The sequence below is a fragment of the Eptatretus burgeri genome, chromosome 18 (assembly GCF_056783735.1).
Source record: "Eptatretus burgeri isolate ZD-2024b chromosome 18, Ebu_testis_v1, whole genome shotgun sequence".
Taxonomy (NCBI): domain Eukaryota; kingdom Metazoa; phylum Chordata; class Myxini; order Myxiniformes; family Myxinidae; genus Eptatretus; species Eptatretus burgeri.
In genome coordinates this window covers 32,374,747-32,397,660 of record NC_140978.1, presented here as the reverse complement: position 1 = coordinate 32,397,660, position 22,914 = coordinate 32,374,747, and the positions used below count along the sequence as shown (strand labels likewise).

General features: G+C 33.7%; 2 protein-coding genes across 9 annotated transcripts in view; both read right to left on the bottom strand.

The window, feature by feature from the left end:
* LOC147008839 (plasma membrane calcium-transporting ATPase 2-like) overlaps window positions 1–22,914 on the bottom strand; it is a 174,206-nt gene that overhangs the window by 71,895 nt on the left and 79,397 nt on the right. For 6 of the 8 annotated variants that reach the window (XM_085864280.1, XM_085864283.1, XM_085864277.1 and 3 more), the window contains one exon: window positions 144–185. The exons of the other annotated variants lie outside the window; for them this stretch is intronic. In XM_085864280.1, coding sequence (XP_085720406.1) covers window positions 144–185 — 42 coding nt within the window. The remainder of the gene's footprint in view (window positions 1–143; window positions 186–22,914) is intronic. 8 annotated transcript variants of the gene reach the window in all.
* LOC147008840 (uncharacterized) lies at window positions 16,886–18,594 on the bottom strand. Its single transcript, XM_085864286.1, has 3 exons — window positions 17,759–18,594; window positions 17,485–17,661; window positions 16,886–17,387 (listed from the first exon to the last, which is right to left on the bottom strand). The coding sequence occupies exons 1-3, from the start codon at window positions 17,849–17,851 to the stop codon at window positions 17,097–17,099; spliced, it is 561 nt and encodes a 186-aa protein (XP_085720412.1). The 5' UTR covers window positions 17,852–18,594; the 3' UTR covers window positions 16,886–17,096.

Genomic DNA, 22,914 nt, shown 5'->3' with positions numbered 1-22,914 from the left:
ATTTATTGCGACCATCCCTACTTGTTCCAAACTTTTTCTCGAACCATTTCTCCATCCTTTTACTTTTTTGTTTTTTGAGCGTTTTTAAAAATTATCTGTTGTTATTGATTCTCATTGAATTGAAAAGGAAATACCGTTCTTACCTCGTTCAGCATTTTGCATCTTGTGGTCATGACACTTGCTTCCTTGAAATGCAATAAAAGAGAGAGAAAGAGAAGTAAAAAAAAAAAATCACTGGTTTATATAATTAATTTGCTTCCTGAATGGATTAATATTAAGGGGAAGCTAAACCCAGCCTTAAGGGGCTGTCACATCTTGAAGTTTTAGCCAGCATATGGCAAGGTTTCAAAATGTATGTAAAATGCTGGTGTACGCTGAACTATTGATGTTTTTTTAAGTTTTGGCGTATAATAACGTGTTGGACGTATGCATAACGTATTAGTAACATACACAGAACATTTTAATCATATATAGATAACTTATACCAATGAATGCTGTGCGTGTTGTCGGCGTTCACAACCTATGCCCAACGATAGTCTAACTTATGCATAGCGCGGCAGAGTATCGCCGACGATCACGTGGCATAGGCTATTCATAGGCTGCGGCTCGACGATTCAAATCATAACCGCACTAGACATCGAAGTGTGAAGCCGCTGTCACACCTTGATGTTTTAGCCAGCGTATGCCGATGTATGAAAAATTTGCTGAACAAAGCTGGCACACGTCGAATACGTTATGGGTAAGTTTTGTATACGTGAAGAGCACGCTGGCATATGTCGTAGTACGCGTGCATATGTCGTAGTACGCTGGCATACGTCATTGTACGCCAAGTACGTCGATAAATTTTCAGCATGTTGAAAATTTCTCGACGTACTCGACGTATGACACGTTCCGCATACGCTGGCATAAGTTGGAGGCATGCTACGCGATCGTTGACACACGTCGACATACGTTACTCATAAGTTGAAACACGTCAAGGTAATGGTTAGCGTTAGTGTTCCAGACTCCGTGGTTTTTTTCTTCAGTATGACGGTGATGTTGACACTTCGATTTCTAGTGCGGTTATGATATAATATAATTAATAGGCTGCCGCTCCACGATTTAAATCATAATCAAATATTATATTATATCAACTATTAATTACATTATATCATAACCGCACTAGAAATCGAAGTGTCAACATCACCGTATTACAGAAGAAAAAAAACAAAAACAAAAAAAAAAAACAGGGAGTCTGGAACACTGACGCTAAAAAAAAAAACAGGGAGTCTACCTTGACGTGTTCCGATTTATGAGTACCTTACAAGTAACGTGTGTCGACGTGTGTCAACGATCGCATAATGTGCCTACAACACGTTACTCATAGGTTAGAAATAAGTTGCGGGTACGCGAAACATTACCTCGACGTGTTTCGACTGATGAGTAACTTCCAAGTAACATGTATCGACGTGTGTCAACGATCGCGTAACGTGCCTACAACTTATGCCAGCGTTATGCAGAACGTGTGAGTCATACGCTGGCATACGTCGGGAAATTTCAAGCATGGAAAATTTGTCTAATAGCTCGGCGAACTACGACGTATGCCAGCATACTACGACGTATGCCAGCATGCTCTTAACGTATACAAACTTACCCATAACGTATTCGTCGTGTGCCACGTTTTAGCCCAATTTTGCATACGTCAGTAGGGTAAGAATACTGATTCTGGCTCACTTTGCCCCATGTAAATGAATGGGGGATTTTCAGCGATTTATATTTTTTTTCCCTAAAAATAAATCCCCTTTTTATCCCAAGGTATATTTATTTGTCTCCCCTTTTAACTTGGAGGTTGAACCTCATTGAATTGAACACCTGGGGGTTGAACAGCTCACTCATTGAACCTATAAAGATTTGTTCATTCTCAAATTCCTTCAATAGTTTAATTTTCTTTGCACAATAATCCCCATCTAAAATATTGACAAACAAAACATTTGAATCTTTATATTTTTTAAGATACCCCTTTTGTGCCATTACGAAATGATAAACTTCTCTTAATGCTCTTGTTTGACCACCTCCTGAGCCACATATCATTTTGAGATTATAGTAAATTGTTTTTTCATTGTTCAATTGATAACCATCAAAGTTTTCAGTCCATTCAAGGATATTCATTTTTTTCTTTACATCCTCTAACTTACTAGTTTTTAAATTAATTCGCTTATTTGTTTTATTTACCTTTGTTTTAGTTATTTTTTCAATAAGACTTATTTGATATTTTTCACATTCATTATGTTTTCCATTTATATACCAAGACTGAGATTTTCTCCACTCTTTAGTTTGATTAATACTTGGTTTAACCATTTATATATTGTGAAAAAACGCGGCGGTAGCCCTTAAAAACCCTAACCCATCTTCCCATCGTTAAAACATAATCTATTTTATACACTCTATCATACAATATCCATATGGAACACAATCTATTCCATTATCTAAAATAAATCTCTTATCATCAAAGGCTCCTAATGCCTTTTTATTTACTTCTTCACTATATATGTTATGTTTATAACTTCTTATTGTATTCATTTTCCTATATTCTTCTTTCTTATTCATCAAACAATTATAATAATTTCTAAAAGTTATTGATTTCTTTATTACATATTTCTTTATTCCCTTTAACCTCTTATCAATCTGTTCACCATACTTATAAGCATATGCCTTTGCTCTCAATCCAATAAACTCACTCATTACTTTTCCACCCAACTCATCCTTAAACTTACCAATAACCTTTTCATTCTTTTTGGAAAATAACTCACTCTTCTTGCTGAAATTACTTGTATCATATACTCCAATATTTTTCTTCATATCTTCATAAACATCATCAGTTTTTATATCTAGGATAAAACTATCAGTATCCATATACAACAATGAAACATTTTCACCATACTCTTTCTTTAAGTCATTATACAAATAATCATACATCAATATCTTTGATAAATCAAGAACTGCTGTTCCAATATAAATTGGTTTATCCATTACAATACTTTCCTTTTTCATATGAATTGCAGAAAAGTTCTCTGAAAAAACCTCTTCTCTCTCAAAACTTGGTTTATTTATCAATCTCGAAGCTTCTTTCCAAGATGTTGCGAATCTAATGTTTTGCCTGTTTCTAACATTTTCCATAGTCTTTCCAAATACAGCATTATTCATTAATTTATAAAAGTCCCCTTCAAATTTTACTTTTGTATTTGCTCTCATATCTGTATTGAATTGAATATACTTTTTCACCCAAGGACTTTGTTTAAATTTTAAAACTCTATGAATTTTAGCTACTCTCAATCCTTCTCTCAAAAACTGTTTTAAGCTTCTCTGATGCAAAACATATCCCTCTTTATCATAGAATGTTGTTAATAACTTTTCTGTTGATTTACCTTTAATATTAAAACTTTTATGATAATCACTTAACCATTCTTTCTTTGGAGTTTCTTTCTCACATGCAAAAGGAAGATCTTTATGCTTATTATGAAGATCACTCGGGTACCTCAAATCAACTTCAAAATAATAACCTTCTTCTTCGTCATTCAATTCCTCTTGAGAAGAAATAACAATATTCATCAAAGCCTTTTCATAATTCTTTTCTTCCACCCACTCTAATTTACCATAAGGTAGAGATTGAGACATTGCCCATCCATACAAATTATTAGCATCAAAATACATCAAATAATTACTATCTTTTTCACTATCATAATTTGGGAGATATTTATTATTTGCTTTAGCATATCTTTTTGAACATACTTGTGATATTCCACCTCTCTTGGACTTCTCAATCATCAAAAGCATATCCACATCACTGATTAAATCTATATCTTGTTTTGTCATTTTCAACATTGCACTCCAAGCTAAACCAGGAGCTGTGAAATAGTGGGCAGGATCTAATCCATAACAATTTTTATTATGACAGAGTGATCTAAAAGCTTCAAACACATCAGCTAACAATAAAACATCTGTTTTTAGATATAAATCGTGATATTCTCCAAGGTTCTTTATCTTAAATATTTTCCATATTTCTTGTGCGTGTTTATATTCCTTATCACTTATCTCTTCTTCATAAAGGTTATTATAGAAACTTTCTTTTGAAGGAAGTTGTGTTTCTTTAAATCTCATAAATGAATCCATATAATCATAAGGATAAATTCCCTTACTTGTAAGAATTTTCTCTTTACTTTGAATTTCATTCCTTGTTTGAATTTCCTCTCTCGTAAGAATTCCTTCTTTAATCAGAATTTCATCTTTAATCTGAATTTCCTCTTTAGTGAGAATTTCCTCTTTTGGAAAGAATGAATTAAGATTTGGAAAAGAGTCTGTGGAGCTTAGATTTGATGCGAGGTAGGCTAGTGGTGTTCCCATAAACTTGTAAGAATCTAAAAACCTAATACGAGTTAAAGGTTTTGTGAATATCATTTTTGAAAATGAAATATACTTTTGACTTGTGTTTGTTATAGCAGAAATATTCCCTGGTGTTTTTGAAAGTTCATTTATAAATAGATGTGTATCATAGTTGGCGCTGTTGTGAAGAAAGACTGGAATAAAAGAAGGTAATTTATAATTAAGATTACAACAGGAATGAGCGGGACCTCTATATTTACCAGTAAGATGACAATGGCCTCTAACTTTAGACTCCTTAATTTTCCCCTCACAAATATGACAGATATTGTTCATTCTAAATTCTAATTTTTCTTCTTTGGTTAATTTCATCGGTTCATTTGTTTCTTTCATTAATTTAGTGAGTCTTATACAATCCTTTTCTAATCGTTTTACAAACTCTTGTGAAGCATTTTTTCCACGATAATGTTCAAGTTTGTTATACTTTTCTCCAACAGATGATTTGATATAATAACAAAAACCACAAGGAATATGTTTTTGATATTTATTTGTATATGGTTCTTTTGGATTAGGAGAAGCAGTATTTATCTTTTTAAGGATACATTCAAAATCAGCGTATATCACAAATGGGTGCATGATAGATTTATTATAATCTTCAAAATAAATCTTTTCACCAGGTTTAGGCATTGTAATTACAGCTGATTTATGATTACTACAATATTTTGAATGTTGTTCTAATCGTTCTTTTGTATGAAATGAATTAAGACATCGCTTACAAGGATATATTTTGTTTGCTGTTCTGAATACCTGAGAAGAGATTAATCTTGATAAATTATTGATGTATGTGTAATGTGAATTCTTTCCAACACTAAAATATAAAAGGTCAATGTGTGTTTCTTCATTTTTATAGTTGTTTGAAATTTTTAATATTTGAATTTTGTTTGTATCCGTTAATCCATATACATTAATAGAAAGATTATTCTTTTTCTCAAATTTAGGAATATCTGTTAATGGCATTGGGAATTTAAAATCTTTAATGTCCAAGGTATTCTCATATTTCATATATTGTTTTACTCTTTCTGAATTACATTTTGGTGGATGTATGTGAGCAAGAACAGACCAGAGAAAACATTTATTATCATTGTTCTTAATATTAACAACTGCCTTCTTTAGTTTTATTTCTTTTGGTAATTCAATATAAGAAGAAGCTTTAAGAGGGTTTGATTTTAGAATGTGTATATCTAAAAGATGATTTTTTAATATTGAATCCACTTCCTACCACTGTATTATCAACATCCTCCTCTTGTCTTGATAGTTCTTCATAAACCCCACTATTCAAAAAATCTTGAAATGATGTTATAAAATGAAGATCTGTTCTCATATAAGGAGTTTGTTCTTCATCTTGTCTTTTCATATTCATTTTCACTCCCATATAAAACTTTAAAGTTTTTATTTCTTTTAATGTCTTTTTAATAAATTTTTCAACATCGGGTTTCACTATTTCAATTGATTCAGCTATTGATGATGGACCGGGTTCTCCAAATTGAAAAATCCTTATTTTTATATGCCCTTTAAATGCCTCATCAGTGTTTTTAATATAATAGTCTCCCTTTACTTTAAACTCATTTTTCTTGTGTTTTTGTGATTGAAGATGTTGATTATAACTACTCTTCAAAACATCCTTTGAACAGATATCACAATGTTTTCTTTCCAACTCAAGAGGAGATATTTGATGAAATAGATTAAATGTGTGTTTGTTGGTTCGGAGGTGTTTTCTATAATGTTTATATTCGTGATTACAAACATCGCAGTACGTTGTATTCACCATATTTATAGAATAAAACTTTGCTTAAACTAAAATTTTCTTGATGAAAATTTCGTTTAATTTATAGGTGAATCTGTGCTTAAAAACATTTTATCCTCCAACTTTTTCACTTAATAAATACAATGTTTCAAGACACAAAAGACAAGTTTCAATCAATCTCTTCATCTGTTAAAGATACTGAGAAATATGTCAAGGATGTAAAATTGAACAAAGATAAATATAACAACTATTGGATAAAAACTATTATGGTAAATAATATGAGTTCTTCAATTTCCTTCAGTGGAAGGGCTTTTAGTATACCTGGTAGAACATCAATTAAAGTATCTCTAACAAAAGTTTCTCCTCTCCTTCTAGTAATATATTCAAAACTAGAAAAAGCAATGAAACAAGAAAAAGTATCAAAGAACAAAAACCTTATGGATGAAGCTTTAGAAAGAAAAGATAAGACCATCTGTAATATGCAAGGAGAAATTTGTATTTTTTTCAACAACCCTAAAGATGTAAATCTTGATGAAATAAAGGATGTTAATATATCAGGTGAAATGACATTTCGTTCAATAGTAGTTAACGATAATTTTAAAATTACCTTTAATATAAAAAATGTTGTCGTTGAATCTGATAATGAAAAAAGTATATCGATATCGATGGTAATATACAACTGAAAGTATAGATGAATTTCAGTTTAAGTAAAGTTTTACTTTATAAATATGCTAGACTTTCCTGATTCTCCATATGACAAATTTGAGAATTGTCCTGCGTGTGAAAGACAGGGATTAAACACAGAGTCAAAAGCCTATAAACAATGTATATTCTGTGATTATCTTCTAATTAATGATAATAAAAAATATAAAAAGGAAAATAATTCTTTTAGATTTACACCAAAAATGAATTACTTTACAAGATTGATTAGAGAAATGAATGTAAAGTATGAGGATGATAACACACCTTTCCTTACAAGGGAAGAAACTGAACGTATAAGAGAAATGTTCAAAGGATTGTTGTTGTATATTATTCATGGATGTAATTTTCAGGGAAATATCAACACAAGATATTGTATAAATAAAATAATGGATTATCTTGAAATTAAACCTGAACTTAGGATAAAATATAGAGTTTCTAAAAAAGCTAATAATAAATTAAATAACCTGTTTTTCAAATATATAAATGAATGATTTTTTACCTATTTGGGAAAATAAGATAAAATTTAACAACCATAAAAATCTCCCAAATTCATTAAGATGTCTCATAGTTGGTTCAAGTGGATGTGGAAAAACCTGCTTACTTTTAAAAATGCTCCTCACTCCCAACTTTTTAGATTATGATAATTTAATAATTTTCACAAAGTCGAGTTTTCAACCAGAGTATCAACTACTCTCACAAGGTTTTAATGCTGGTCTTCAAAAAGAAGATATAATAGGTTTATTTAAACGTCAAAAAAACCTAAATGATTATAACATTGAAGATATAATTCAACTATTTTGTGATACACAGAGATGTAAAAAGAAATCAAATCTTATAACTTGTATTCTTAGTGATAATACGGATGATATACCGTCTCCCCAAGATTTGGATAAATCAAAAAAGAACCTCGTTATCTTTGATGATTGTGTTAATGAGAGAAACCAAACGGTAATGGACAGCTACTACACAAGAGGGAGACATTCTTCTTGTAATTGTATTTATCTTAGTCAATCGTACTTTCAACTTCCTCGTCGTTCCATCAGAAACAATGCTAATACTTTTATTTTATTCAAGTTAAATTCAATAGATATCAATAATTTTTGGAGAGATAATTGTTCTACATTATGTAGTAAAAAGAAATTTGAGGATTATATGAAGCACACGACTGAAAAATATAAATATATTGTTGTGAAACAAGATGAGATATTAAGGGATATATTTTTTGTTTTATAAACAATTACATATATAAATGACAACTATTATTATAAATCTTGTGGGTAAATCTGCTTCTGGAAAAAACTTTCATAAATCAAGGTTCTTGTGTAGTACAAATGAGAATATTGTAAATTTACTTAAAAAACACCCCGTGATACGCATTGTATCAACAACAACTAGAGCAATAAGACCTGGAGAAGTAAAAGGTGAAGATTATCACTATATTTCAGTGGAGGAACATATGCGATTGAGGAATGAAGGACAAATATTTGAGGAGGTTTCTCTTGGTACAACAAAATATTCACATTGTAAGAGTGAGTTAAAGAAACTAAAATCTGGTGGTGTTGGGATATTAGAAACTAATCCAGAAGGAACGAGACAAATTATTAAATATCTGAGCAGAGTGAAGATTTTATCATTCGGTTTTGATGTTGATGAAGAAACTCAACGCAAACGTATGAAAAGCAGAGATGCAAGTATTAGTGAAGAAGAAATTACAACTCGCATTAATGTTAATAAAGAATTTGATGAAATATTTAAAGAAAAGGATTTATTTGAACACATCTACTTGAATGATGAAGAAAAGGAAAATTTCCCTGTTGATCTTTACAATTCATTAAATGATATTTTACAATAAATAAATGGATGTAAAAGAAAGAGCAAGAAGATTTAAGGAACATCAAGAGTTGGTTTCAAAAGTTGTAAAACAACAGGAAGACATAAAGAAGAAACGCAGACAGAAACTAACGGGCGAAGAAGCATTTGAAAGAAAACAAGAGAAATTTTTTAAACCACTTTTAAAAACTTCCCAAGAAAAAATGAAAGATGTTTCCACAGTTCCCACAGTAGAATATACTCCTAGAAAGCTTCAAATGTTAAAAGATTTCAGTCAAATGACGGAGGAAGAATTAGAGCATTTAGGAGAATTAGAATATGATGATGAAGGTTTATTTCAACAACTGGAAGAGATTAATCAACCCCTGATTATATTGTGAATGCTGTTCAAAACAATGAATATTCAGCGGATTCAAAAACCAAAGCAGGACTCATTCCAACAGAACAACCAGCAATATTTCATCTTGTTAAAGAAAAGGTATTGATATTTAATGATGAATTAAGGTTCTTAAGTTCTGCTCAACCCCTGTTAAACTAACTCCGAGATTAATGTTTCTTCTCACAAAAGATGGAAGACAAGGTTCAACTGTGAGGGATGAATCAAAGTATATTGATAAACCATTGGATATGGAAAATAATGATGATAGAGTATATATTGATTTGCTGAACACTCTAAATTATAAGGTTATTCTTTCTGGTAAAAGTAGGAAGAATGAGAAGGAGAAACACATTATTCAGGCTTTAAGTATCCTTGGTTCAGGTATTAGTTTTCTTCCAAATGACCCATCGCAATTAGTTAATAGACTGTTATTGTTGTTCGGCAGTAAGAAGGCTGGAAATAACAATTGTTTTAATGAAGCATCAGCCATTTTAGACCAGTTGATGAACATGAAAATAATTAATAAATCTCAATATAAAGACATTTTAACTCATATTAAATAAGATGAGAAGCACAATCCTGAGTTTTAATTTCACAACAAGCGACCACACATCTTCATTCCCATACCCACTACAACTTGACACAACAAAAGAATATGAGGCATCTTTATTGTCCATGGAGACTTATAATACCTTATTTAATATAACCGAGAAAAATGACAAGTTTAGTTATAATCCGGGAAGTGGATACAAAACGATAACAGTCTCACCCGGAGCATACGAGATTTCTCAAATATCTTCCGAAATTGCTCGTCTTATGAAAGAACAGGGTGATGAACCAAAAAATATTGTTATAAACATTCAAAAACATACTTCAAAATCAACGATTAAAGTTAAAAATAACTACAAGGTTGATTTCACAATTGATAATTCATTTAGAGAGTTATTAGGTTTCTCCTCAAAAAAGATTGAAACTAATGGGATGTTTTACAGTGATAATGTCATTCAAATATCCTCAGGAATAAATTCGGTGTTAATTCACTGTGATTTGATTGATGGTGCTTATAATGATGGATTAAAAACAAATACAATATTTTCATTCAGCGCATACTCAACCCCAATTGGTTATAAATTCAATATGGAGCCTAAAAATTTGGTTTATCTACCTGTGTCAGGAAAAACCATACACAGAGTAAATTTTAGGATAACCGACCAAGATAATCGTGTGATCTCTTTTAATGGAGAAGTTATATCCATCAGAATTCACCTACGTGAAGTTTTTCAATAAATAAATACGATGGTTATTGTGAGGAAGCACGAGTTGGGAAAATATAAAATAATTACAGGGGATGGGATGTTCCTTTCCCGTACTACAAGGGTGAAGGTATGTATCTTGGTAGAGGATACTATAAACCTAAGAGACAAAGGGGTGTTGGACATCAATTTAGAGGAGATGGGATAATTGATACTCTCATGGGTATTGGTTCAACTATTCTTAAACATAAAGACCTAATTGGTTCAACTGCTTCTGCTGTGGGAAATGTAGCAGGTGCTGTAAAGAGTATAAAAGATGCTCAGAAAGAATCTCATAAATTACAAGCAATAAAAGAAATTAAGAAAGGTAAAACTCAGTTGTCCCCCAAGAACGACAGAAAATAATTCAAATACTTGGATCAGGGTTTCAAAAGTTTTAACATCTTTTTCCTAAATAAATACAAGTATGGAAGCAATTGATAGTATCTATGATTTGGATGATACTATTATTATCTCAAACTCCACTAAAAAAGAAGATTACTTCAAGGTAAATGCAATAACTGGAACAGACTGGAATACAAATGGTACAAAAAGTTTTGAAATAAATAATCAACAAACCTATTTGAATCTCTCCGAAAGTTTCTTGTTGTGTAAATTTAAATTCACTAAGGCTGGGAATAACACAAACGCTACACTTGTAAATGATTTCTTCTGGAAAATGTTTGATAGTGTGCGATTGTATATTGGAACACAAGAAGTTGAAGCGGTTGATTATGTCTCTGCTGTATCTGAAATGATGAAATTTACACTCTATACATTCAGTGATAGAATGGGAAAGGGGTCTGTCGAAGGTTTTATTCCTGATATGTCAACGGGAACAAACACAGACCCTGGATATATTCAAAGGAAAGGAATGTATAATGATGATACAAAAGCAGAAAATAGTTTTACTGTGGCAGTTCCTCTTAAAGGTATATTTGGATTTTGTGATTATGATAAAGTTCTGTATGGTCTTAAAATTAGATTTCAACTACAAAGGAATGATAATGAAAATAGATTGCTTTTTGGTGTTGGTAATGCTTTTGGTGATCAGAATAAATTTGTAATTGAGGAGATGAGTTGGTATATCAGTGAATATACTCCTAATCTTAAAACAGAAGAGATGTTGAATCGAAGACTTAACTCAAAAAAACCACTCAGTGTATCATACCTCAAAATAAGATGTCAACACGTTAAACTCAATCAAACTACTTACACGTGGAATTTGGGTGTTCTGGAAGGAAAGCCACGATATCTGTGGATGATTTTTAAAAAGCCAGATGGTGATACTGCGACTGATAAGAATAATGCATTGAGTGATAATGCTAAGGTGAAACAACTTCGCGTTTCTCTAGATGGAACATTTTATCCACGAGATAGATTGGAAATTAATTGGGAAAAAAATGATTTTGCTGAAGCATACAAGTCTTACCAAAAGGTGTGTGAAAGTAATGGAAATAAAGAACCTATTTTGGATATGACAGCATTTAAAAGTTTGTATACAATCTATACGTTTGACCTGAGCGCTCAAAAAGAAACTATAAAGTCTAATCGAGTGGATACTTCCCTATACATTGAAAGAGGAGAGAGTGAAGAAGTTGATACATATTGTTTGCTTTTGGAAGAAACAGAATTGCAGATTAATACAGATAATGGTGTGATGATTAGTCTCACATAATTTTTTGTTAAATAAATGAGTGGCAAAGTACCAACTGGGGTATATGTTAATCAAATCAATCTTCATAAACTATCATCTTGTGTTCAAAATCAAAAGCCTTGTACGATTAACGTTAATACAATTCAGAGAAAAGGAGCAGTAAGAATTGATGTTTTGCTCACAAGAGAACAGGTTAAAATCTTGAATGACACTGGCTCACTTAAAATTAAAATGACAAAACCAATGTTGAAAAAATATTCAATAAGAGAGACGAGTGGAGGATTTCTCCCATTTCTAATTCCTTTATTTGCTGGTTTAAGTGCGGTTGGAGCATTGACGGGTGGTATTTCAACAGCGGTCAAAACTGCCAACGAAAGGAAGGCTCAACTCCAGGCTCAAAAAGAATTGGAAAGACATAACAAAGAGTTGGAGAAACAAATTAGTGGAAGTGGTGTAATTGTAGATTTTGCTGAAAAACTTGAAGGTCTGCCTGATAAAGCGAGATTGTTAGTTGGAGATATGCTTTCTTCTATAGCACAAGCAGGTGTAAAATTAACGAAAAGAGGTAATGGATTATATCTTTCTAATAAATAAATGAGCATTGATGAGTGGTTGAAAGAATTTGGAAAGAATACAACATCAAATTTACAACTTGCCAAATATTGTAAGAAATTAAAAATTCATAATGTGGTTATTTGTATGAGAGATGAATTAACAAATGTGTCGAAACATACAAAGAATATTATTATGAACTTAGAAGATAATGATGGGAACGGTTCTCATTGGGTTTGTATTTTTAATAGTCAAGACAAATATTATTTTGATAGTTTTGGTCTTCCACCACCTGTTGAAGTCATAAAATTCTTACAGAATGGTGTTTATCAAACATTTCAAGTCCAAGAATTAAATTCCAAGTGTTGTGGTCAATTATGTCTATATGTGTTATTTCAACTCAACAAAAATAAAAAATTTTATGATATTATTTTTAATCTAATATAAATGACTTATGTTGGTAAAGATGGTTCTATCTTTGGTGTATCTCAAGAACTGGATATTGATTTATCAAATTATTACACAAAGGCACAGGCTGAACGATATAAATATAATATAAACAAAAATATTAACATGAAAAATGCTTATAAATTAAAAAATTATCCAAGCCCGACTGACGCGAATGACTTGGTGAGATTAAGCGATTTATCACAATATATATACTTAAATAAAACGGCTGTGTATTCTAAAGATACAGAAGTGTTGATATTATCTCCAGGTCATACAGAATTCACAGTTCGAATTAAAATAAATTTTTATAAAGAAGGGCGTATCGTTTGTATGAGAATAGAACAATGGGGGTATGATATGAATGATTTAGGGTATAATTGGTCATTTAAAATTAACCTCGAAGACCTGGAACAATTAAATCAGTCTCGTAAGGAAGAATATTATCCACTTGGTATCGAGAATGAGTTTTGTGGAGCCACGATTAGTAAACAACAAATAAAAGAATTTAATAAGGGTAAATATAATAATGGTTTTGCCCTTGTTTATCTCATGAAAACAGAAAAAACAGGATTATATATAATAAGTAAGGAAATACAAAATGATTTAACTATGGGAAGATGGGGAGGTGTTTCGTGCCATAATATTATTCTAACATATATTTCTAATACATAAATGACAGCAAGAAGGCTTCAAGAAAATTATCATTTCTGTGTTCAAGCATACCTTCAAGAAAAGGGTATTCGGTATTTTAATAAATATGTTCTACAACATAAGAATGAGGTATTTTCAATAAAAGATTGGCATTATGCTGATGTTGATAAACCGACAACTTTAGATTTAATTAGAATGTTAAATAATGAAAAAATTATAAAGTTAAGAAAAGGTAAGGCTCTTTTAGAAATTCAAAAGAAATTTTATTGGTTTCCTGTTGTAAAAAAAATTATTTTCGATGCAGGAATAACAAGAAATCCTGATGAATATATGTATAATATTCTATGGGGTGTAAACGATTCAAGGATAGTAAGGGATGAGGAAGGAGTTGAAGAAGAGAGGGAAGAGGAGGAAAAGGAGAATGAGGAGAGGGAGAAGAAAGAGAAGGAGGAAAAGGAGAAGAAAGAGAAGGAGGAAAAAGAGAAGAGAGAGAAGGAGGAGAGGGAGAAGAAAGAGAAGGAGGAAAAAGAGAAGAGAGAGAGGGAGGAGAGGGAGGAAAGAGCGAGACAAAATAAATATCAAAATATGGAAACCAGTGAGATTCAAAAAAGATTGGCGGTATTACAGAAAATAACTCAACCCACCGAGGAGGAAAACAAAGAATTGACAAGTCTATTTGCAATACTTTCGACAAGACTATTAGCATCGACAAGATATGGATTTTAATTCAAGTTTTTTCTTAAATAAATGGAGGAGAGAGTGAAGGCATTTCTAAGGATTCTTTATGTTTTAAAAATTAAGATTCAAATGTGCATGTTGGAAACTAAAAAGGTTTTTGCACTCTGCAGGAATTTTTCTCATAAATAAATGAGTTATTGTCTCAAATGTAAAAAGAAAACTAATACTAAAAATATTTCATATATTAAAAGTAAAAATAACAGGGTTATACAAAAAGGTATATGTTCGGTGTGTGGTTCAAAAAAAATCAATTTATCTCCAAACACAAACTCGGAGGAGATATACAAAAGTTTTTATCAGGAAGTAAATTTACAACTACTGGAATACCAGGGGAATTACATCTTCCAGGTTATTCTTTCTGTGGTCCAGGCACAAACTTAGATAAAAGATTAGATGAGGCAGACAATCCTAAATCCTGGAGTAAACCAATCAATAGAGTTGATGAAGTGTGCATGAGACACGATATTGATTATGGGAATACCACAACGTTGGAAGAAAAGCATGAAGCCGATAGAGAAATGTTGTATAATTTGTCTCTGATACAAAATCCAACCTTGAGAGAAAAAGTTGATAGGTTCATCGTGAAGAAGATGATTAGTGCTAAATTGAAACTTGGACTTGGAAATTCAAAAACTTATAGGCTCTAATGATGCCATTAAGACTGAAGAGCAATTAGCTGATGAATTACATAAACCAATATTCACAAAGTTTCAGAGAAGGAAAGTTTATTCCAAGGAAGTTGATTATATCTGGTTTGCTGATTTGATTGAACTCAATAATGATAAGGGGTACAAGTATGCTTTAACCGTTATTGATTTGAGGAGTAGATATGCGTGGGTTGTCCCTTTAAAAAACAAAACAGGTAATACTCTTATGTTAGCTTTTCAACAGATATTTAATAAAAGTAAGAGAAAACCTAAGAAATTGTGGACTGATGAGGGTAGAGAGTTTTATAACAAGACATTTATGAATTTTCTAAAAAATAACAGTATTACATTATACAGTACCTTTAATGAAGGGAAGGCAGTTGTTGTTGAACGTTTTAATCGTACCTTAAAAGAGAGACTATATAAAAAATTCACACAACTCGGTTCACAACAATGGTCATCTTTTATTCAGGATATTGTGGATAAGTATAATGACACGATTCACACGTCAACGAATATGAAGCCATCAGAAACATTTTCAAAATTAAAATATGAAAAAGAGATTAATGTCAGAAAACCTAAGTTCAAAGTTGGTGATATCGTAAGAATATATAGGTGGAAATCTCATTTTGAAAAGGGTTTTACTGAACGATGGACGAAAGAACTTTTTAAAATTGTTGATGTAATAGATACAGTTCCTTGGACTTATAAAATATATGATTTGGAAGGGGAAGAGATTTTAGGTTCATTTTATTCACAGGAATTACAAAAGACAAAACTAAGCAGATAATACACCTTTGTGGACACGAGAGGGACAAGTCCGAGGTGTATTACAGTATATAATGTGTGTCAAGGGGGACGTTCTTAGATCTGTGAACCCTAAACACAGAATCCTCAACTGAATAGTCAAGGCTTAACTTTTGTTTGTGTGTGTGTGTGCAATGGGAGCAATAGGTTGGCGCTTCACTCCCTCCTACTATACACCGTTGTGGACACTCGAGGGCCAAGTCCGAGGTGTATAACAGTATATAATGTGTGTCAAGGGGGACGTTCTTAGATCTGTGAACCCCAAACACAGAATCCTCAACTGAATAGCCAAGGCTTAACTTTTGTTTGTTGATGTGTATGTGTGTGTGTCCCAACCCTCACATTCAAAATCTCAACCCCAACCCTCACATTCAAAATCTCAACCCCAACTCAATCCTCGCCCAACACAATGTCTTTTTCAAAATGAGATTTCCACCTATATATATATATTTTTACGATTTTTTTTCTTCTTCCAATTCTGTCTTTTAAGGCTTTCAGGTTTGATGACGTAGAAAGAGGGAGTAAGCCTGCACTTTCTTCCCAGAACTTTCTTGATCTTGCTCCCATCAAGCACCATCCGACAAAGAACTACATCGATAGGTTTAGATCCCAAAGAGTGATAGCAACTCCAAAAGTCTCCAAAATATAAATAAATAAAATAATAATAATAATAAATAAATAAATAAATAAATAAAAGCCCCCAAAAAAGTTTCAAGTGTCCAACATAAACCCAACTTTCCAAGTCTTCAAGGTATAACCACATTCCCGTTGAGTTTCCAAGATATGTATCACATTGTGAGTTATCAATCCAGAACCCACATTTCAAGTATTCAAAGTAAAACCAACTTACAAAGTCTCTTAAGGATAACTCATTTACTGATTTTTCAAAATTTGTGAGTCTCCAAGGTAGGCCCCATATTTAGAACCATCTTGGCAGAACCCTTTTCCTGAGTCTCCAAGGTAGTTATTTAAACCATCAAGGCAGAACTCATTTACTGATTTTTCAAAATTTGTGAGTCTCAAAGGTAGGCCCCATATTTAGAACCATCTTGGCAGAACCCTTTTCCTGAGTCTCCAAGGTAGTTATTTAAACCATCAAGGCAGAACTCATTTACTGATTTTTTCAAAATTTGTGAGTCTCCAAGGTAGGCCCCATATTTAGAACCATCTTGGCAGAACCCTTTTCCTGAGTCTCCAAGGTAGTTATTTAAACCATCAAGGCAGAACTCATTTACTGATTTTTCAAAATTTGTGAGTCTCCAAGGTAAAACTTGTATTCTGGCTCATCAAGGTATAACTTGTTCAGTGGGTATTGTCTTGATAACTCACAATGAGTACTATTGCTGTAAAACTCTTTTTCAGGATTTTGCTGGTCTCCAAGGTATAACTCTTTGGTTGGGTCATCAAGGACGAACTCGTTCTGTGGGTCTTGGTCGCTCATAAGGTCTTCAACCAAGCCAACAATTTCGCCCCAAGTTGTAGCAAAAGCAGTATTTTCATTTCGTATTTCAGACACAATTTCCTGTGAGAGAAAATAATAATGTATTAATTAAGTTATTTAATTATTAAATGAGTATGCTTCAATCAAAGTTTGAAAATAGGAAAATAAAAAATCTTACCTCAATAGATAAGAGGTTTGAATCCAGTTCATCAACTTGAAGGTTTAGTTCCATAGAAGACAGAGAGTTCCAAGGAACACTAAAGTCATCCCACTCAAGGTCTTCAACCAAGCCAACAATTTCGCCCCAAGTTGTAGCAAAAGCAGTATTTTCATTTCGTATTTCAGACACAATTTCCTGTGAGAGAAAATAATAATGTATTAATTAAGTTATTTAATTATTAAATGAGTATGCTTCAATCAAAGTTTGAAAATAGGAAAATAAAAAATCTTACCTCAATAGATAAGAGGTTTGAATCCAGTTCATCAACTTGAAGGTTTAGTTCCATAGAAGACAGAGAGTTTGAGACAAGCACACAGAACACCATTGCCAGCAAGAACAAATGTTTAAAATGGAGCCTGGGTTTGAAGCTTTTATAGAGAAAGACTGGTGGGTGTGGTTTCCTTTGGAAATTCCCTGGGCAAGCCTAGGCAAGCCTTCATTGGGAAATTTTTCAAAACCATAACATCCTGTAATTTTCTAGTGATTTCTTTGTGAGTCAGAGATGAACTGGAAATGATGTAAGAGTGGGCGGGGCTTAGCAAAAGTAGGCGGAGCTTAGGAAAAGTGGGCGTGGCTTAGAAAAAATACCTTATGAAAAGTGGGCGGAGCTTAGCAAAAGTGGGCGGAGCTTAGGAAAAGTGGGCGTGGCTTAGAAAAATTACCTTATGAAAAGTGGGCGGGGCTTAACAAAAGTGGGCGGGGCTTAAAGAAAAGTGGGCGGGGCTTAACAAAAAATAACCTGTGGCTCAGGAGGTGGTCAAACAAGAGCATTAAGAGAAGTTTATCATTTCGTAATGGCACAAAAGGGGTATCTTAAAAAATATAAAGATTCAAATGTTTTGTTTGTCAATATTTTAGATGGGGATTATTGTGCAAAGAAAATTAAACTATTGAAGGAATTTGAGAATGAACAAATCTTTATAGGTTCAATGAGTGAGCTGTTCAACCCCCAGGTGTTCAATTCAATGAGGTTCAACCTCCAAGTTAAAAGGGGAGACAAATAAATATACCTTGGGATAAAAAGGGGATTTATTTTTAGGGAAAAAAAATATAAATCGCTGAAAATCCCCCATTCATTTACATGGGGCAAAGTGAGCCAGAATCAGTATTCTTACCCTACTTACGTCAAGCATACGTTGGCTAAATCATCAAGGTGTGACAGGGCCTTTAGCAGAAGTGACCTGCAATGTTAGGACCCTCTCCCTAAAGTAATTGATATGCACGTTATCATGATACACTTCAGTGGCACTGAATGAAAATGCAGAAGGACTGGTATGGTGTAAATGTGGAGATGGTATGGCAATGCTAATCATATAGAAATGTATCTGCTGCTGAGATTGAGACATACTTCATGAAATTAGGAGTACTGTACTACATTTACTATGAGAGATAGAAAAAGAGAGAGAAGAACAAAAAGAAGAAGAAGACTATTTTCATATTACTACAACCAACAGGCTGATAGGATGGCCAAAGCCCTAGACGGATGCACACTTGCCTCTAAGCCGACTAGCCTAGTTTGAATCCCGACTCAGCTATAAACTCTCATCCTGGTGTTTCATATATAGGGCGATTTATCAATGAGTACCATCCTTTGGATGGACTTTAAACGGGTGTCCCGTATGGTTGGTGAACATTAAAGATCCCACTGTGTCCTTTTGCAAAGAGTACGTGAGCCATCACTGGCACCGTGAACAAATTACAAATTCCTGCTCTAACCTACAGAGGGCACTGCATCAGTGACACAACCACAGCCTCAGCCAATGATGCTACCCCACAGCCTTGAGCTGCATACGAAAGAAGACAATGACGACTATGACCACCATGATTACTCTAATGGCAAAATAAATAAAATTACCATAGACAATTAATTATTCCTTTATGAATGCAGAGGGGAACTGTAGGGAAGTGGCGAAGTTGAGAATGTGAGAAATGAGAGAGGGGTAAAGAGGGGATAAAAACAGAAAGAGAATGAGAGACATCTGAAGAATTACTTCAACTTAATGACTGTCTGATTCAATGGGAATCTGGAGAGAATCTAAAAATTAACAACTGTGGAAAGGAGAAACATTCAAGCAAGTAGTATTTTATGCATGGGTCTTAGATCTATAATTCCCTCTGAGCAAGATAAAATCAGTATAACGTTCAGAAACATAGTGAGCCATGTGTAATGTGTTAAGACTACAAAGCATGAACAGTGCTTGGAGATATATCTCCAAAGGGCCAAGGATGAAAGGGCCAATAAAATGAGACAGAGAAAAGGTGAAATAAACAATTAATTTTCCTTTGCTTAAGCCCGAATGGCTTCAGAATTTGCTATTTTATAACATCTCGTATTCCCAGGTCATTGTCACCATTTAGGGGTGTTAGCATAGCCATTCGAAAAGGCGACACAAACATGGCCACAAAATTATCATTTTTATCCATCATTCCTTTGCATCAATCCCAGCACAGTCCTGATTCAAATACAAGCAAGCCAATAAGAAACCAAAGCAGATCCGAGAGAAGATGACAAATCATTTGAGGATTGCAATAACCATTGGGAGGACTTCATGATGTTAATAAGCAAAGAAATACAAAATAAATGATGCACAAACAGCAGTGATGAGGTTGAGGTTCTGAAAAGAGCACGTTCAGGGCATTAACCATTTAAAGTCCGTTCATGACTTTCTTATTTGACCTTTTTGCGACCTTGATCCCCTCGATGATCAAGCGGTGACCTTTCTCGTGGCTTGTGACTTTTTCCACTGTAACCTTTTAATCAATACCTGCCCACATTAAAGGGCCACTGTAATTCAATATTCAAGCCTTTAATCTACTTCCCCACTGTAAATATTGCAGTTCTGTAGTTATTTGAGATCAAGTTGATTCCCGTAAACCGAGAAACTTATTACTCCGTACACTGTGTTCATCCGTGATAATGTCATTTGTGGCCAACACTGACAGTATAATCGAACAGTAATATTTGTCGTTTCACCGTGTTTCATTTGTATTAAAGATACTTAATCGCAATAACATTCTGAGACTGTCATGTTTTAAGCCTGAAATACACTTGGCTCTATCCTTCTGAAACAATTAATTCACAATGACATCATTTCCTGCTATTTATGATACAGTTTACTTTGGCGTGCGAGCAATGAGCAACTGAGCAACCGATTGACATGCAACAAATTTGCTTTCAATCCTAACGATCACATCTATTATCCATGTATTAATATCCATTACAAGAACTCGCTCCGATGTACAATTCCCCATTTAGAGTAAGGTGGAGGTCCTTATCAGTACATTATACCATTGTAACATGTTCTGTGCCATCTAATCAGACTATACCTATCAAGGTGCTGTTTGGTATAACTGATTGGAACCTTATCCCAAACGATCCCCAATACAAATCCATGATCTTTTCTACTAGTCCGGGAGCCAACCTGTGTACGAGGCTGTTTTAGGGTTGGACCTTACAGCCTCTGCTATAAAATTTTACACCCCCAGGATGTTTAGATATATGTTTGCAGTTCATGAAAACCAATGTTGGCAATTCATAAGCTCTTGCGAAAAATTTTGGCGGACGTTTTTGTTTGAGGAAGATTTGAAAAATTTGATAAAACAGCAATTGTCAATAACATTTCTAAAAAAATTAAAAAATCACATTCATGAAAAATAAATGTGAACTAAATGTAAGAATTCAATCAGTGCATTGTAAAATGACAAAAAAAAATTGCCTTTGTGGAAGTAAACCTCGTAAAAGTACATAATTTTGTGAAAAATGCCTTAAAAATAACGTTTTTTGAAGATGGCCTTTAGAACTTTTCTTATCATAGGCAGATGCTGCATTAGAATACTAATTTCTCTTAATGTGATATGAACATGGTATCCATGGCTAATTAAAACAGCAAATTTGAGTGAGTTCTATCAAATTTAAAGAGAAAATTAACATTTTTGTCAACCAAAGTTACCCCTACCCCAAAATCCTCTTACTCTATTGAACACAGTTCGGTTAAGGAGTTTGCTGGATCCAGGTTGGGTACTTCACAGTTCACTCTTCCAAAGGAAAATTCAATGGTGTTTGGAGTGACATGGCCCTGGAGCAGACATACAACAATGAAGGGAAGACATCTCTGTTCAAAGGCATATCTCAGGCACCAGCTGCTCGAGATAAATATGTGAAGACAGCACCATTTCTCACAGCTGTATCAGAGAACATAAAGTCTATGGCTAATCTAGGCCAACAGGAATCTACTCATCATGGAGAAACACATAAGCAGGCAACAGAAGAACATATGCATGTTGAGGAGATCAAGAAAGTGATATGCCAGCAGATGATAAACCCATTCCAGTGTAACAACCAAGTGGATCTGCTCAATAGAGCAACTGGTGAGAAGGATGCGTCAAAGACTTGGTCCATGCTCAAGCTAAGGGCATGGAAGCCATTATGAAAGCAGAAGAGGTGGTCTCTATTAAGATTGAACCACTGAAGCTGGTAACTTTCTCCTCACAGAAGAAATCAAACCCATCAAGGAAACAGAGTTTAATCAGGATCTATCAAGATGAGACTGCAGCTACACGTGTGCTGTGTTTCTATCGAGATGCCGACCCAGTCACAAGACAGATTGCATTTTCCCATGAGTGGACAGACTACCCATCATCCCTGTTTGAGGTTGATCCACGCTTAGCACAGGGGGTTGTAATGCGCAAAGGCAACAAGTCTGATTTCGTGGCAGTGCTAATTGCTGAAGCTGAGCAGGATGTTGTTTTACAGCTGCCATCATTACGACAGAGTGACCTATACACAGTTTATCTGGTAGACACAATGGCATTTGTAAATAAATACCAAAAAATGGGTGTGAAAACATTTGGTGAACTTCCCCAGCTGTATCTTCGCAAGCTCCTGCAGTTGAAACCTGAAATGTGCAACTGTGTCAACATCATTGGTGATCAGTATGATTTTGATGATACCCATACTTTGAAGGGTGATGAGCAGCAGAGGAGAAACCAGACAGACCAGGCAAGACAATTCTCACCATCCAAGAGTCTAGAAATTCCGGACTGGAATTTACTCATGAAGAATCCAAGAAATAAAGGAAATCTTCAGAACTTCATTGGCACTTCCCTTTGTGAGAGTCCTGAAGCTATTCCGGATGGAGTGACCATCATTCTTGGTGGTATGATGGAAAACAAAGGTCACACTCTTTCCATCACATCAGCATCAAGTTCAGTTCTGGACTTACCTTGTGAAGAACATGAAGAGGCAGACACAAGGATTATTGCTCATCTTGCATATTGTGTGGAATATCTTGATCACCATCGAGCTGTTGTGCATGCAACAGATACAGACATAATTATGCTGTGTATATATCACTTCTGCTGCTTGAACACATTGCAAGAACTCTGGAT